Source organism: Mus caroli, chromosome 3 (assembly GCF_900094665.2).
Source record: "Mus caroli chromosome 3, CAROLI_EIJ_v1.1, whole genome shotgun sequence".
Taxonomy (NCBI): Eukaryota; Metazoa; Chordata; class Mammalia; order Rodentia; family Muridae; genus Mus; species Mus caroli.
In genome coordinates, this window is record NC_034572.1 from 100,721,809 (window position 1) to 100,735,771 (window position 13,963).

Genomic DNA, 13,963 nt, shown 5'->3' on the forward strand with positions numbered 1-13,963 from the left:
TCATTCTATGATTTCTTAGGACTGTCTCACTCAAACAAGAAAACAAGTAGCTTACAAAATAAGAGAGTACAATACATACCAGGGCAATCCAAAGTACTATATATTCATCAATGAAGCTGTTAAAATACTGGTCCAGAAACAAAAGTGCTGGACCTATGAATGCTGTGTCATGCAAATGCATTTCACTTTTCGTCATGTGAGCAACCTGAGAGTAGAACAAAATCAATGAACTAGGCACTTCCATTCTAGAACTGCCAGCAAAGTAGTAAATCAGTATGATGCTATTATGCACAAATACCGAGTTTCAAGAATGAATTAGCAATAGCTGTTGAGTTTGTAAAATTAAAGCCATAATAATGTTAATATTATATGAGAAAGAGAATGATCATGCAAACTATGCTGGTGAAAAGACTTCTGTACAAAGAGGTTCAATGTGTGTCCTTGATGAGACCAAAGAATGTGCATAAACTGAATGACCAAATTAAAGAGTCAATAGGACACTGAAAAGATATAGTGCTTGCGCAGTATGGAGTGTCAGGAGGGTGAAAAGAGCTCCTGCATTGATATTAAGAGATTTTATTGCAAACTCTTGGACTACTTAGGAAGCCACAGAATGAAATTCGGGTTAACAAAACCAACATAAGATCAATATTAAAAGAGTAAAAACTGAGGCACTTACCACAAGCTTATTAGTGATTTTAGCCGACACAAAACCAAATGTCAGTATATAAAGACATGGATGCTTTTCAAAAAGCTGAACTGCTGATTTCTTGTAGATCATAACAGCTAATGTGATCACTGATCCAATATGCAGAAAAGGAGAAAGGACACTTGTTCCCTGTACAGAGTGGAGTTAAGAGCATTTAGTGCTGTCAGACACTACATGGATCCACGACAAAACACTTTTACCCCAATTTCCCAAAGCCTCACAGTGGCTGCTAGTGAACTGCAAATGAAAAAAAAAAAAAAAAATCCTGCAATGAACCACTAAGACACAAAGAGTTCTGCGCTTGGCAGGTGTCACTTATTTTTACAAAGCATAACTTCTAAAGTCATGTGTGTTGTGCCCATAGACACAAAACATGTACACTTATGAGCATATAAAAGTATTCATAAATATATACTTTGAAGGCTTAATAGAAGTCCTAAGTTGATGAGTGATTACCTATATTTTAAATGAAAAACAAAGTAATGGTAAGAAGTAGTTTTGGTTAGAAATCTGTAAATCTTAAGGTATACTCACTGCTATGGTTGATCCATTTTTGCCAACACCACCTGTGAAGATTACACGGAAGTAATTTGTACAGGAAAATATGGTCCCTGCCACAGTACAAAGTGCAGGAAGAAGTTTCATTTGAATATTCAACACAGGAATCTTCAATGGGTAGAGAGAAAAGACAATTAAAATATATACACATTCAACTAAGAAAATAGCACAATCAAGTACTTATTCATACTTTCAAATATTCTCTACTCCTTATAGTTAATACTAATGTAATGACAATTTCCCTCTCTTCTCATTATGAGCAATATAACAAGTCTTAAAAGACAAGACTCACTTCTAACACAAAATCCCAATGTTATTAATTTGCACTGTAAGTTCAGTAAAGCTCTATGAATGGATCTAAGTTCTGGCAACAGTGAATGAAGAAGCTGTCTTGTGAAACTGTTCATTCTTTTCTTTCTTATCTTTTTCTTTCTCTCTCTCTCTTAGAGGAGTGCCTTTACATTCTTTTGCATATTTTCTAAATTCCACTTATAAATATGTAGTACCTTCATAGTTGTTAGACAGTATAGAGCATAAGTAATAGAGATATTTGTAAATTATACTTGTAATTAGTACAGTACAGAATGAAAAAGGAGAAAAGTTCTATGCAGAAAAATTCCAACTCTGACCTTTGGGATATAACCCACTAGTGAAAGCTGAGGGCAACTGAAGTAGCATTTACAGATAAAAGAAAAAAGTCATGTATTCCTAAACTAGTGCAGCAGCTTTGCATGTATACCTCCAACCATAATATGTAAAGCTTACTTTTCAGTAAATAATACATTGCTATATGACTGTATACTAAAAATGTGATTCACTAAAGTAAGGTGGGGGATTCAACTGAGTGAATTTATAATATATATTTAATCTTGCAATATTCATTATTTAAAATGGAAGACATATTAAATGTTTGAGGTCACCAAAGTGTTTCCTCTTTTTTATTCCTTTGCTTTTCTGGTTTCAAAATTTGTCCAAATGTAAGATGAACTAAGATATACTGAAGTAATTATAAGAATAAGATTAGAAAAGCTTGCAAGGCTTTGATAGGTAATGTGGTTTTACAATGAAAACATTTAAAGCAGGTCTATTTATACTATTTAAAACAGTTATTTGTCTATATTTTAAAACAAAATAGGATACAAGATGTTTCTCTTTGTAATATAAAACTCCAATAAAATTGGGAAAACAAATCTAAAATGTCTGGATGGGGTCCATTTCTTTAAAACTCTCAAGATCTCATTTTGTTTATACAACTCTATCCCCTCTTGTAAAACTGCAGCTCTAAAAAGAAAGTGGAAATTACAATTTGAATCTCAAGTCACACTAAGCAGGGGTTTAGTCATCTAAATGAAATAGCTCCACTTAAAATGAAGTCCAGAAATTTGTACAACACCTCAAATTCTCCTCCTCTTTGCCTAATTCCTACATTACTATTCTATAGCCCAATAAAATTCAAGCTTTTCAAGAGAGGAGATAATAAGTAGTAATGGGCTTTGAACTACTGTAGATTTTTTGTTCTAGTTCAGAAAACTAGGGACATTCCTATCTAAATCTGATGCACCTGCCTGTAACTCAATATTCTGCTCCTTTCCTACCATAGTCCAGTCTTCTGCCACCCCGCTCCGGCCCCCCTTCTCCCTCTACAGAGACAATGGGTGTTTCTGGCAAAGGAAGAAATATGACACTCGCCTATAGAGAGTAATACAGGGGGTATCCATATTAGGACAAGTGTATCAGTACCCTGTTTGTAACTGTCACTCATGACACTACTAACCTGACCAAACACCATTACTTATATTTACAACTTGGGGACACTGCTTTAGGATCATACATGTTTGTGTCCTTTTGGAAGAACAAATAAACACAAACACTAGAAGAGCCAGGACAATTAATACAAGGCTTGGATTACAGAGTAAGCCAGAAACTTAAGACTCTGGAGCAAGGTATCCAAAATACTTCAGGGCTATCATCAATTCTGTCATATTAGCTACATCCAGTAAAATGCAAGTTCAAGTGCAGGGTTTACTTTGAATTGATTTTTAAAATTATCAGTATTTATTGGGGGAAGACAGGAGTCATGTGGAAATCAGAGGATAACTTGTGGAAGTTGTTCCATCATGAGCATCGTTGAACTAGGTAATCAGCCTTTAGTGGCAAGTGTCCGTACTGTCTGAGTCATCTCTCTCACTGGTCATGGATGGTGGTATGTATTTTGGAATGAAGATTCAGATCTTGCTCCTTTCTCTGTGTGTGTTAAATTCATGTTTTGTGACAATACAAAGAACTATCTTTCTTCAACCTTAAACACATTAACATGGAAAAGGTAACGCACACAGGAAAATGTGAGGCAAAGTACAATGACGACTCAGGTGACCCCTGCAAACTGGTACCACTGGTCTACTTAAAAACAAAACAAAGCCATTTCAAGTACGTTTATGTTTACCTCACACTCAGGATCAAGGAAGGTGTGCGCATTTTGTCTGTTATAACCCTTTTTTCCTCTACCATCTCACACATCATTATCATCCCTCAAACAGTACTTACTCTATAGAAATAGCCAAGGAACTATCTGAAAACTCCCTTACCTCAAGCCTGTCTACAATCTCAGTAGTCTTCCAAACTTGGGAAAATTAAGCATTCCCTTAAGTTCTGATGTCTTTTCTATTGTCAGGGGAAAATCATCTGGCCTTGTGACAGGCAGTGCATGTATGCACTCAAATATCAATATATTACAACTGACCTTAAAAAGGTTAGAGTGGAAGAAGTTTTAAATTCTCAGCTCTTCTACCAAATACAATGTTTTCATTTTGTTAGATTTTGGAGATACACAGTAACTGAATAAGTTTTGTGAATATAAAACAATGATTTTAAGAGTAGATATTTTATGCAAAGAATGTAGAAATTATAGTAATGATTTCTAAATTTATTTTAATAATGCATGCATATGTATTGGTACATGTGAATTCAGTGCCTGTGGGGGCCAAAAGAGGGTGGCAGACCCTGAGGCTGGAATTACAGGTGGTTATCAGCCACCTGCTGTGGGTGCTGGGGACTAAATTTGGGTCCTTACAAGAGCAGCACTTGCACTTAATTACTGAACCATTTTTCTAGCCTCATTTAAATTATTTTAAGTGAATTCTATGAAAATAATTAAAAATGTTAACATAATTACAACATCCAAAATTTAAGAAAAAATACTTAAGGGTAAAGGAACTCTGTTTTAAAAGTCTCCCATTTTATGGTTGGGGTTGCAGCTCAGTGGTAGAGTACTTGGCTAGCAAACCTGAAGTACTTAATCCCCAGCATAGAGAAAAAAATGCCTTGTAGTTCAAAAAGATAAATACAATATACTACAGAAAATATTCATTCCTTCAAAAAACCTCAAATAATTTAGCTATAGCAGCATTTACCTAATTGCTTTAGATAAATTCTAAAAGGAAGAAAAATATTTAATTAATGGCTGCAGTTAAAAGAGTCAAAAGTAGGCACACCTTTAATCCCAGCACTGGGGAGGTAGAGGCAGGCAGATCTGAATTCAAGACCAGCCTAGTCCAGAAAGTGAATCCAGAGTTATACAGAGAGACCCTATCTTGAAAAACCTAGCAACAAACCAACCACCCAACCAATCAATCAAACAAACTCAACTGTAAATAACCATGAGTAAATTGCATGATTAATTTATTTACATATTCATATCCAGACCCCTACTCCTTTTCTAAGATAGTTCCAAAGGATAGATGTTTTAGGAAGAAGCAATAAACAAAACTTTATTTCTTGAAATGTGAATTAAACTTTTGTGATTTAAAGCATTCCTTTCACAACAAAACAAACCCCAGGAAATAGCAATAAAATCACGTATAACCTTTAGTTAAAAACTCCATCTCTTTGGGAAAAAAAATGTAGCAAAGAATGGGTCATGCAAATGAAGTAGCTGTCAATCACTCACCTCTGCAAAACAATGATCTTTTGTAAAATTAAACTTATGAAGACATTTGTAATGTTTTTGTTTACTTTTACAATAAATACGATAGCTAAATTTATGGTAAAATTCTTATAATTTAACAAAGATTTGGAAAATAAAGCCTATTTTATGGGCAGAGATTTTAAAAAAGGATGTAAAATTCCTATGTGAGCTCTAAATAAACACATTTTGTCCATTTTGACACAAATGATGGGATCACTACATGCAGTCACAGTTTCTGAACCAAAGATAATAATAATGAATATATATATATATGCATATGTGTATATGTGTGTGTATATGTGTGTATATATATATATATATATATATATATATATATTCATTCATTCAATAGTAAACTTTTTAGCCAAATAAAAAGAAAAATGAGTTTGGACACTACTAATCCTAAAATTAAAAAATGCTGCAAAATTCAAAACTTGATGCTTAAAATCAGATTTTGGAACATTTCTAATTTCAGATTTTCAGACTAGGAATTAAATGATGGTATATATTCACCCACAATTTGAAACACTTCTGGCCTTAAGCTTTTAGGATAAGGAATAATAATAATCTGTATAGTATTTGAGATTTTTGAGAAAAAAATAATTTCACGGTCTCCAATTATTATAAGAAGTTAGGTTCTTCCTTTTAGTTTAATGATGCAAACATCACAATATAGAGATATTAATAGATCATGAGATCTCTTTTCCTGACACATTCTAATCATAGTAACCATATTAATTTTGAATTTGGACTGCATGGTCTAGAAATCAAATTTCAAAATATACTAAGTCTGTTTCGCAACTTTAGAAAATATCTTGATAAAGGCAGGCAAGGTCCTAAACTGATCTAATTCCAGAACCTTAGAGCTGAGGCAAGGGGATCATGAGCCTGGGGAACATAAATAGTTAAGACTTAGCCTTAATAAACAATCAAACAGATGACAGTAAGAAAAATGCCACCCTCCAGTGTGATTAAAACACATTATATTATCTTAATTATAAGAAAAGATAGGATAAACATTTGATATTTTGTTGCTATTGTGAGTCTGGCCTAAAGAGCCCAGTCTGACACAGTTCACTATGTAGCTGAGGACTTTCAACTTTTGACCCATTGCCTCTACCTGACAAGTGCTATGATTCTTTGAGCTTTGGAAAAAGCTGTTTACATAACTTACTTGTACAAATTCTACTAAGGAAGGTAAAATTATATGAATTAATTTACTGCTAGGCACTCCCTAAGAAATAAAATATGAGTATAACATTTCATTTTGATATATAGACTATATTTAAAATATATGTATATGTAATATAATACCATATTTAATGTTTAGTTCTATAAGGCAGGTGTTAAAATGGTTTTCAAAACTTCAAGCAGAATTCTTATTTTATGGATATTAAAATACTTTTAAAAATTTAGGCATTTCATCTATTTTTAAGATATTCCAGAGAAAAAAAATTTAGGGTCACAAGAGAAAGTTGAGTAGAATTTAGACTTTATGATGTAGATTTAGGAAAACAAATTTACTTTTCCTTCCTAAAAGGCTAAACATTTTTTTAAAGGATGAACAAAAGCAGCTCATCTATCAAAGGACAAAGGTAGTAAAATTTCTCTGTATTTCAGTCACAAAAAAAACCAAGAGATGTCTACAGTGACATCTATGGCACACAAATGGTATTGTGTCCTGAAGAATGGTTTCAGAATTTTCTTGGCTGACTGCAAATTGTTTTTATTCCTTTATCTCTTTCTTTAAAAGCTCATTTCCTGAACAAAAGGCAATTAATGTTTGGCAATAAATACAGAGGGAAGTACCTAATTTACCATTAGGAAGTGAATTGGGTAAAGGGAAAGTCTTAGAAAATTTCTTTTATATTTTGAAATTAATCTGACTTTTAAGAATTATATTAATCTTGGATTACTAACCATTTTTAGTACAACCACATCAAGTAACTACTAAAGGGTGATAGTGAACAGCAGCTAACTGATAACTAGGGAGTACTAATTACCCTGCCCAATCTTGAACAATACTTCAACAAACTGTGAAGTGGAGGTGCTCTCCTTAATCACAGAAGTTGGGAAACTAAGGCAGAGGATAATTTATATAAGGCCAGTCTGATCCCTCTTCCCAGACAGAACAAAGCAAAGCAAAACAACCTCAAATCAAAACGAAGCTATCACACCAGGAGCATCTGCTTTCACTGGGGAGCTTTTCACCTGACTGGCACTGCACATAGGAACTCATTCATGCAGTAGGTCCTCTCATTACCCCACACTGCAGAAGAGGAAACTAAGCCGGACAGCTATCTAACTTCTAACAGGCAGAAGTTAGAGTGAGGGGCAACGGAGCCTGGATCAAACAGGCAGTCTGGTTTCAGAGCTTGTGTCTCTGGGCTTGTGTCTCTCAGAGGCTCAGGGCAGGTTAAAAGGGGTGGGGTATATATAGAGTAATATATTTCAGGGCAGGAAGAAAAGGTCCTAACATTTAAAATAATCCATAACACTGAAATAATTTGGCAATATTTATACCTTTTTTCCTGTGCCAGAGTAATTTAAAATAATAAATCCTAAATTTGTTATTCAGCATTAAGCACATGACAGAGACCTAATAAAGTCATAGAGAGGAGAAAAAAGTATTTAATTATGTCACTACTTAACTTACTTGTCACATTACCTGTTGTTTCCTTGAACGTAAAATAGGATGTCACTAAGGACTCAGAATCTCAATGGCCTTCAAAGCACCTTAGTGTACATAGAACTCCAAAGAGTATAATTCTCATGTTCTAAAAAGAAACTTCCTACTCTTTGCAGTAACTTTCATTCTCAGAATACAGTAACAATGACTTTGAACATTACCCTTTAACTGGATTACCCTAGATTAGAAACACAAGCAGAAGATTACATGCATTATGTAGGATACACGATGTGAACGGAATTACCATAGATTGCCAAAAAGGTGGTCCTCCAATCACTGCCAGCAAATGCATGATTATTATGAAGATTTGCACTTCAGTCACATCAATTCTGATTAGGTACAAAAAAGCCAAAAGAGCAGAATTACTCAAAACACAATTCCCAGTTAATTACTCCCAAGCAAAGCAGCATCCCTCTATCATGCACAACAGAAGATAAATTTCACATATGGAGCAAAGGGGGAAGAGGAGGCATCCAAATTTTGATATCAACAAAATCACATAAAATCTAGAGCCTTTTAAATTCAATTTGATAAATTTCAGAGCAATAAAAACCCCCCTCTCCAAAGCAAATTTTCTATAACTTAACCTTTTCCACCAAAAAAGAAAAGGTATATGTATGTATTAAATTTTGAGTATCAAGCAGAGAATTACATTGCATAGCTACACAGTATGAATTAAGCTCTCTTCAGTAGCAACTGAAATGGTGAATTTTAACTGAAAGAAAATAAATGTATTGCCCCCTAGATATATTCATTTACTGTTCACTGTGCTACTGGTGTGGAAAAAAAAAATTAACCAATTCTGAATCAGATTCTTACTCTCACTCGGTTAACTACCCTCACATTCAGGAAAGATGGTTGAAAGTAGCTGAGTACGAGCTTTGAGGTTATTGGAAATGACCGGATGGTCAAGAAGAGACAGTGCAAAGGGAGGTAGGTGTGGGGAGCGGGCAAGAGAAATTAGGAGCCTGAAAGTTTGAAGAAGAAAAAAATAAATAAAGGAAAAAAAAACAAAAACAACAAAAAAAACCCAACCTGGGCAAAAAGCCTGAGGAACAGCACCTGTGTGGGGACTCCTTCCCTTAAGCAGACTACAGGCCCCATAAGCTTGGGAGTGACGTTCTGTCCTTACATCATGGAATCCAAACACTTTAGGGGAAAGAATTTATTCTACGGGTACACTTTTTAGAAGATTATTCATTACAGAAGTAGGAAAAATTTAAATTCCTTAATGAATGTGTGGTTACCTAAGCTCTACAGTGTGTAGCTTTTCTGAGGTGGCACAGCCGCACCCTGAGTACTGAAATGGCAAAGTATCAAATATTAAGTGAAAAACAAGTTCCACAATGTGCACAGCCTATGTTTTGTGGAGGAAAAAAAAGACTATTATAAACTAATAGTTGATCCCTTTTGTTTTTACCAGTAATTGCACAATGTATTTCTAGAAGTACATCAGAAACTAAGGAAAGTGTTGGCTATTTGGGAAGGGCAGTGTGTGGACTGCGAGGCAACTGGGGAGTAAGGGTATTTCCCACTCTACACTTTTTTTATGGTGTTAGTTTTCTAACAAGGTGGATACTTTATTAACTATAAGAAAATAAATCTAAGAAAAGCCAAGTATCAACAGCAAGGAGGTTCAGTTTGTACAGAACAGAGCCTCACTTAAACAACTGATAGTTAAAGCAGGCCGTCCACACAACTTTAGGATATGTAAGTTCTCACACACAGAATTGGCTTGAGATCAGTTCTTTCAAAATCTACTGACCTTTATTTGCTGGTAAATGGTTTTTAAAATAAATGCATAGTTGGCAGCAAATAGTAATGTAATCATTTTGATATATACATTTATTGAAAAAAAAAAAGCTGTACTGAAGTTAGCTAAAAAGAGTCTGTAGAGCTGACCTGTGAGTGGTGACGCCAATAGGGGAATTACACTCAGTAGCAGACTCAGAGGACTAAGCAGGTAGGTGTGTCAGAGATGATCGGTTCTGTCCTGGGTGGAGGGTAGACATCTTACATTTTGCTGGATATATGAAGTTGCCTTTTGGAAGGGGAAGGGCCAGAAGTATAGAATTACAAAATTAAAATGGAGAAACCTCACACACTTAGTCTTTGTACAGTGGATGAGTTTGAGAGCAAAAGGAAACAGGAAAGCTCTTTAACATCTCAAAGTAGGGAGTCTTAAGACAAATTCTGGAAGATTTTCCAAACTATTCAGATACTGCCCCTGTATGTGGGAGAAAGGGCCAAGGAAAACTTAGGAGTTGGAAGATGGGTGTATTTTTTTCTTTTTTAATAATTGCTTACTGGATTTAGAACAAATGTGTGAACTCCCTTCATAAAAATTGTCCATCATTGCTCCTGGAAGAATTAGACACAATTCAGTGCAAAGCAATCCACAGGGTTGTGAACTACAGGAAGCAGGCTCAGATGATAGCAATAAACAACAGCTACTGATGGTGTTAAGGAGATTGCCACTTACATGGCAGCCTACTCTGCTACCTTCCCAGCAATCCTCTCAGTGTGGGCAGAGTTTACAGAAACACTCAACAGGGCGGCCTCAACTTCCTACACTGACCATGCAGGAAAGACCACTTTCTAGAAGGGGTATTTGTCTAAGTAGCAATCTGAGATCTCTGCAATCAGTTTTTGTTTGTTTTTTTAAAGATTTGTCCTATTTGTGTATATCTTTCTGTGTGATTGGGTAATGTGTGCACATCCGAAGCCAGTTGTTTGTACAAAGGTCAAAAACGGCTTTAGATTCTGTTACACACTGAGTCACAGGACTGCTTTTCCTGCCTGGGTTATCACATGGGTGCCAAGATTGAGGGGCAAGTGCTCTTAACTACTGAGTCACTGCTCTATTATTTTCAAAATGGAAACAAAACGTGGTAATGTTGCCGAATTAATGACTAGTCTTCAAAATCAAGGGACAATAACCATCACTTAAGAAAAAACATCCTTGAAGATAGTAATCTATAGTATAATTGCACCTAAAACAAAGATCTATTAATATAAAATTAAGTTTCTGTTGTATTAGTTTGCTAGAACCTGAAGCTTCAGAGGGAAAAAATAAAATTTTCTTTATCTTTGAAAATGGTTTGATATCTTTACTAAAATCAATACCTTATCTATATTTATTTAAAACAACTTATTATTTCTACCTACTTTTAACACATTGTTAAAGGACAAGAATTTTCTCAGGGACTGTGAGCAATACAAAATGTAAACTCTTGTCAGACTATATCTAAACTACTACAAACCAGAGACACAAACACTATTCAGACGGCTACCATTGAAAAAGGATGGGAAGGAAAAACAAAAAACAAAAACTATAGATTATGGAGTCTAAACTTTCCTAGACTGTGGATGCAGTGACTATGAGGGTGGCAGTCCAAGGTCAAAATCAGGTCAAAGTTCACACTAAGCCCATGGATCAATCACTTCTTCAATATTCTGCCATTATTTTATTTTGTAAGTATGGGTGTTTTGGCTGCATATATGTTTACGCTTGTGTGTGTGTGTGTGTGTGTGTGTGTGTGTGTGTGTGTGTGTGTGTGTTTGGTGTCTGCAGAAGCTAGAAGAGAGTGTTAGGTCCTCTGAAACTAGAGTTACAGACAGTCGTGGACCAAAATGCCAGTGCTGGGAACTGACCTTGGCAAGATCAGCCAGTGTTCTCAACTGCTAAGCCATAGCAAATTGTTTCTAACAACACGATTCTAAGATATAGCCAGGAGAATGAACCAAGCATGGTGGCAGTGGCCTGTACTCTGTAGGCATAAGCATTAGAACTGCAAGTTCAAAGCCAGCCAGCACGGGTTACATAGTCAGACATTGATATAAAGAGAACACAATGTCCTTAAATGAATATGAGCCATTTTAACCTCTAAAGAAGGGAACAGAGAATTCTCTAGCTGACATAAAAATCTCAGGAGCCACCAAACACTACAGGTTGACAGCTTAGAAATCTCCATATCAGGACAGTTATTACATCAGAGAAAGAAAACTGCCTTTACAAGTAATAAAGTGTAATAACCCAAGCTAAACTATGAGGAAATTTCCTGAGCTCTTCCTACAGTGCTGGGATAAATTCAGGGCCTAACACAGGGGGACAAGCACTCCACCACTAAGTGACAACCTAGTCCCTGACTATTTTCCAAGTTTCATTTGTAGTCTCATCTTCCAGAGAAATAGTAAATGCACAAATGCATTTGGTTTGAGTTCTAATTCAATTTGTAATGAGGGATCCCATTGAATCCACAAGACATGATAACAATAATCATCATCTTCTCTTAACACAGCTTTCCCCTCCCAGATAAGATAATTTCATCTATCTTTCTTTTACAGGTGTCATAAGTACTTTTAAAGATAGATAATGTTGGCAGCTAATTTGTAGGTATAACTATTTCTATTACAGGTAAATATTAAATATAACTGTTTTGTAACTTGGGCTTACTATTAGCATGTTTAACATAGAATATACAGTAGGTATAAATTCACACACAAAACAAAAACTACCTTAGTTTGTACAATCTGACTGATGAGTTTACATTAACAAAAACAAGCTTTTCCCTTAAAAATTATCAACTTGACAGACTCATATTCATATGAATCACATTCAGTGATTAGGGTATTATTAACTACAGAATTGTTTGTAAATGAATGTGGCAGTCAAATGCTATGGGTGAGATGCAGTGTTAAGGACTGAAAAGATCAGCCAAGGTAATTTACTTTCTACTCTCAAGAAGAGGCAAATGGTACATGACAAGCTTTTATTAATAGTAGCTAATGTTTACTACACTGCTCAATGATAACTAAAGTATTTTTAATTCAAACACTATATACAGAGAAAACAAATCTGTTCAGTTTTTAAATAAGGAGAAATATTAAAATCAGGATTACCTACCATAGAACTATGGATCCTCAGAATTTTTCAGAAAATTAAAAAGAGAAAGCCCACTAAAAACTATCAACAGAGACAAATATACCCCAAGTCCTCTGAAGCAGGAACCAGAGTAGGCCCAGACTTAAGGGGCAGCCTTAAAAACAGAAGCACCTAGGGTCTTCTTATTTAGCATCATCAGTATGCAGTTAAAGAATTGCTTTCTTACTGACAAAATCTGTATAGAACTGGAAGTTGCTAAGGCTTTAAAATAAAGATTCTCTCTCTATATGTCAGGTAGATTGCCATGAGTGCGTTACATGCTCTTAATACTTCTATCTTTACAGCTACCCTAGGAGGTAAAACCATCACTTTCCATAAGTTACAGAGAACATAAGTGTGAACTTGATAGGTAAAGGGAGTGCTGCTCTTATGCCATTCTGAAACCCTAATTTTTCAATCCATCAGTCAGTTGAGATAAATGTTTGTCCTATGTTTATATTCTTTAGTATCACTTCAGGGTGATGGTTCTGTAGTACAATTTTAGCAAACACTGCTAGTATACAGTACACAATAGAGTATAGTTTAAAGGTTAGTAAATTCATTTAGAAAAAAATTAATAATTTTTCTAAAGTGTTTTTCCTCCACTTTGAAAAAACTAAATGAACATACTTGGTGATTTAATTCCAGTTATTAAAATCACTGACCACTAAATGAATGATCAAGTATGACAAACTAAGGAGGAGACGAAATCTTTAAAGGTTAGTACCTATAAAAGTAAAAGCAGCATATCTGGAGAAAATAGAGCACAATTAAAAAATTTTAATCATATTTAAATGTATTAGTTTCCAAAACATTTTAGCATAGCACACAGAGCTCTGGTGCTGGGGATCAAAGTCATGGCTTTGGGTATGCTAGGCAAGTACTCAACCACTAAGTTAAATCCTGAACCAAATGTCTGTTATTTTTATTTGTATAAAAATGAAAACTACATGGAAGTAAATAATGCTGCCCCTTTTCTGATTGTTAGTCTCATTGATACTATAGGTAAAGATATGTGGTTAGCTGTAAGCAATAATAATTGAACCATCAAAAACAATTTGTCACCGGGCAGTGGTGGTGCACCCCTTTAATCCCAGCACTTGGGAGGCAGAGGCAGGC

General features: G+C 35.0%; 1 protein-coding gene across 6 annotated transcripts in view; it reads right to left on the minus strand.

Moving 5' to 3' along the window:
• The window catches only part of Cept1 (choline/ethanolamine phosphotransferase 1), a 45,157-nt gene that overhangs the window by 1,449 nt on the left and 29,745 nt on the right, over positions 1-13,963 (minus strand). For 4 of the 6 annotated variants that reach the window (XM_029475330.1, XM_021158267.2, XM_029475329.1 and 1 more), the window contains exons 6-8: positions 1,244-1,375; positions 680-838; positions 80-205 (exon numbers count right to left, since the gene is read on the minus strand). In XM_029475330.1, coding sequence (XP_029331190.1) covers positions 80-205; positions 680-838; positions 1,244-1,375 — 417 coding nt within the window. Of the gene's footprint in view, positions 1-79; positions 206-679; positions 839-1,243; positions 1,376-8,164; positions 8,250-13,963 lie in introns of all 6 variants that reach the window. The other 2 variants (XM_021158269.2, XM_029475331.1) reach the window with 1 other exon arrangement.